Source organism: Myotis davidii, unplaced genomic scaffold (genome assembly GCF_000327345.1).
Source record: "Myotis davidii unplaced genomic scaffold, ASM32734v1 scaffold198, whole genome shotgun sequence".
NCBI lineage: Eukaryota > Metazoa > Chordata > Mammalia > Chiroptera > Vespertilionidae > Myotis > Myotis davidii.
The window spans coordinates 2,086,622-2,090,349 of NW_006291485.1; the positions used below are offsets into that span (position 1 = coordinate 2,086,622).

The 3,728-nt window shown below is 55.3% G+C and overlaps 1 protein-coding gene across 1 annotated transcript in view; it reads right to left on the reverse strand.

The window, feature by feature from the left end:
• The window catches only part of KLF16 (Kruppel-like factor 16), an 18,709-nt gene that overhangs the window by 10,041 nt on the left and 4,940 nt on the right, over nucleotides 1-3,728 (reverse strand). Inside the window, exons 2-3 of the mRNA XM_015564663.1 lie at nucleotides 1,506-1,652; nucleotides 412-979 (exon numbers count right to left, since the gene is read on the reverse strand). Coding sequence (XP_015420149.1) covers nucleotides 412-979; nucleotides 1,506-1,652 — 715 coding nt within the window. The remainder of the gene's footprint in view (nucleotides 1-411; nucleotides 980-1,505; nucleotides 1,653-3,728) is intronic.

A 3,728-nucleotide genomic window follows, 5' to 3' on the forward strand; every position in this document is an offset into this window, starting at 1 on the left:
CACGCCCCTCCTTCCCGACTGTTCCGCCCCCTTTCGGCGCACCCCTCCCTTCGCGCGCTCCCCGCCCCCTCGCGGGCGCGCCCATCCCACGGCGCGGCGCGCGGCGAGCAGAAGACCGCCCCTTCCCCAGACGCTTCCACCCGGGCCCCAGCGCGCCCCCGTTCGCGATGGGGGAGGGCTCCACACCCCACGTGGCTGGGTGGGGGTACGGAGGCGGTCAGCCCCGCCTCCCGGCCACGTGCGCGACCCTTCCCCCCCCCTCCTACCGGGCCTAGTGCCCCGCTTGACTGCGCGCATGTGTCCCCTCACCGCCTTTGGCGGTAGTCCCCAAGCTGCACCCTGAGGCCCCCCGCGCCACCCTGGCCTAGGTACCGGAGGACTGGGGCGCCCCACCCCCCGAGACGAACGAACCTGTGTTCGTTCCTCTTTTTGCGCCCCATTCGGGAGTCACTGTGCTCGCCTCATGAGGGCTGAGGATTGGTGTGCGTTCGGGAGGGCGAGAGGAAAGGGGTTGGGAAAAGGAACCTACTAGAATCGCAAAAGCTGGGCTCGGGGAGCCTTGGCGAGGCAGAGCGTCCGGCCCTGCCGAGACACGCGGGTCGCGGACACCGCTCCCCGGCGCTGGGCAGGGATCCTTGTAGCTTGAACGATGAAAGTGTGGTCTCTCTAAGCTCCCGAGGATGTCCAGATCAAGTTTAATAGCTGGGGACTCAAATGGCCGGGCCCGCAGCCCCAAAGTGGTGGGTGCAGGCCAGTGGGCGACCACGCCCCCGCCCCTTCCTATGCCAGCGATAGCGGCGTTGCAGTGGCCTGAGCGGCCTCCAGGGGGCCTGCACGGCCTCCCTGCCAGGTTACAGTCCCCAATGCTAGCTTGGCAACCTACGTGTGGACAGGGGCCGTGACCCTGGCCCCATCCCGGAACTCTATCCTTACCCTCTCCACCCGCAACTCCTAACTGGCCTGATACCGCTGAGCTCCTCTACCCCCAGGCTAGCCACTGTCCCATGGGCTCCCGCCCCTTGGTACTAACTTGTGGCGGCCCGGAGGGAAAAGAGGGGAATGGAGAGTTGACTTCAGGATGCAGAGGCAAAATGCAGCCCAGTGGGCTCCCTTTGACAGACAAGCCCACTCTCCCAGGCCTGGGGCTCCGAGGCCCACTCTGGACAGCCATTATCCAGGTGGCATTCATTGGGCGCTGGTGGTCACCATTCATGCCGACCTGGGCCCCTTGTACCTTTGAAGATCTAGGTGGGTCACCTGGGCAGGCCCCCAAGCCCCCCATCTCAGCAGTCCCACCCGCAGATGCTGCTCAGTCCCCACAACTCAATTTCTCCAAGTCCAGAAGAGGCAGGCAGCCCCTTGCAGGATCTCCCCACCAGGGAAATAGCAGGGTGAGAAAGAGGCTGGGACCTTTTGTTCCTTCTGCCCATGTTTATTGAACCAGAAACCCCACAAAGGCTGACCTCCAGGGGCTCATTCTAGGGCACGGCAACTGGAAGTCTGACAATGGCATGGGTGAGCAGGCACAGGCCTGACAAGTAGAGGAAGTAGGGGTAGTGTCCCAGAGGCAGATCCACCTGGGGCCTGAAGTGTGAGACCCTCAGGCTGGTGTGGCAGGAATACAAGGCAGTGGCTGAAGAGGTGCCCTCTTCCTACAGGGGGAAGAGGGTAAGCTGTGGCAAGGCAGGGGTCAGGACTGCCATACAGCTGTGCCCAGCAGACTGAGTGGTCCGGACAAGTCATTCTCTCAGGGCCTCAGATGTGCACCACTCCCGGGGATAATGAAGGGCTGGGGCCTCCGTCTATGGGCCACGACAGCTGCTCTGCAGGCGGGAGACCCCTGCTCCACTTGTGGAATTTCTCTTTATACCTGGGCCACCAGCACATATATAACCCTCAAACCCCCATGACCCCACCCCCACCCCCTCTCTGACCCCATGCTCAGCTCAGCCTGGTACCTGGTCACTCTGTTCTCACTACAACCCTTCAGTTGTCATGCAGAAATCAAGACCGCAAGAGGGTTGAGCAGCAGCCTTCCAGTGCACAGAGCTAAGTGGTAGTGAGAGTTTGGGGCATACACAAAGGGAGATGGCCTGAGCTTAGTCCAGATGAGCACCCCCCTGGTGTCAGTCCCTCCTTTCTCCAGGCCTGTTCCCTCAACTAAACCAGAGACCATCTTTGCCCTTCACTGAGAACACCAAGGGGCTCAGGGATGGGGGCAGATGCAGCCAGATGTGGAGGTGGAGGGCACACAGGTGCAGGTGAAGGGAAGGCTACATAAAGTGGGGTGCACCCTGGGGCACATGTGCCCATAGGAAAGGTACACAGATAGGTCAGGTCAAAATCAAGGCTCCAGGGTTTGTATGGGTGTGTGTACGTATAGGCATACTGGAATGGCCGATATCTTAAGATAGTGAAGCCTTAATTTTTTGTTTTAATAGTACTTTCTGTACTTTTACCCATGTGTATTTTTTACTTTTATTTTCTTTAAATGTCAACAGGTATCTAGGCAGTGCAATTATGGGCCACCTGTCTTTTGTTTTTTATACTTTTCTATATGAAAAACGATTTTTTAAATAAATCCCCCCTTTAGTGTGGACTGGACTCAGGGACTCACTTCCTAGGAACAGGGGAGGAAAGGGGGGGGACAGCAACCTGCAGTGGTGACACCCTGCTGGACCCCACCTCAGCCAGGTGGTCAAGGTCCACCTCAGGTTGATGTCCTGTGTGTGTTGGGAACTCCTGATGGGATGTGACCAGAGGGCACCTCACATTGGTATGCTCTTCCCAAAAAACCCACCGCCCGAGTCTATTCATGAGAAAACAGAAGGCCAAATTAGGGGACATTTCATAAAACGCCCCCAAACTGTCAAGGTCATAAAAAAAAGAAAAGAAAGACTTGAAGTGCCCTGGATTGTAAGAGACTGAGGAGATGTGATGTGGGGATCTGGGTTGGATCTTGGGACAGATAGGACATCAGTGGAAAATATGAGACTGGCATGTAGTTGATGGGAATGCACACAAGCCCATTTATTGGCTGTAACACAATGTTAACATGAGGAGCATTGGGTGAAATGTAGATGGGAACTCTCTAAACTGTCTTTGCAACTTTTCTGTAAACCCACATGATTCCAAGATGAAAATATTAAAACAAACGTGGAGAGGGAACATGGGAATAATTTAATAACAATGACCACATGGATAGTAGCAGCTTACATCAGAGGAACTACACATGGTTTCATTGCTCTGTATACAGCTTACCAAAACTGCCAATTTTGTGCCCTTTGACCCAGCAATTCCACTCCAAAAAAGGTACCAAAAAATATTCATAAAGAAGCAAGTATGGCCTGGCCAGTGTTGCTCAATGATCATGGTTTGATTCCCAGTCAGGGGATATGTCCAGGTTGCAGGCCCAGTGTGGGGCATGCAAGAAGCAGCTGATCAATGATTCTCTCTCATCATTGATGTTTCGCTCTCTCTCTCCCTCTCTGAAATCAATAAAAAAATATTTTTTTTACAAAGAAGCAAGTATGTATAGCTGCACTATTTGTAATTGCAAAAAAGAGACACCACCTCAACACTGGTTATTAAATTACTAGAGGCCCGGTGCACAAAAATCATGCATGGGTACGGTCCTTAGGCCTGGCCAACAATCAGGGCCCATCCGTCGTGGGGCAACTGGCAGGGAAATTGGGGGACTCCTGCTGGCACCCTCCTTGGCTGGCCCG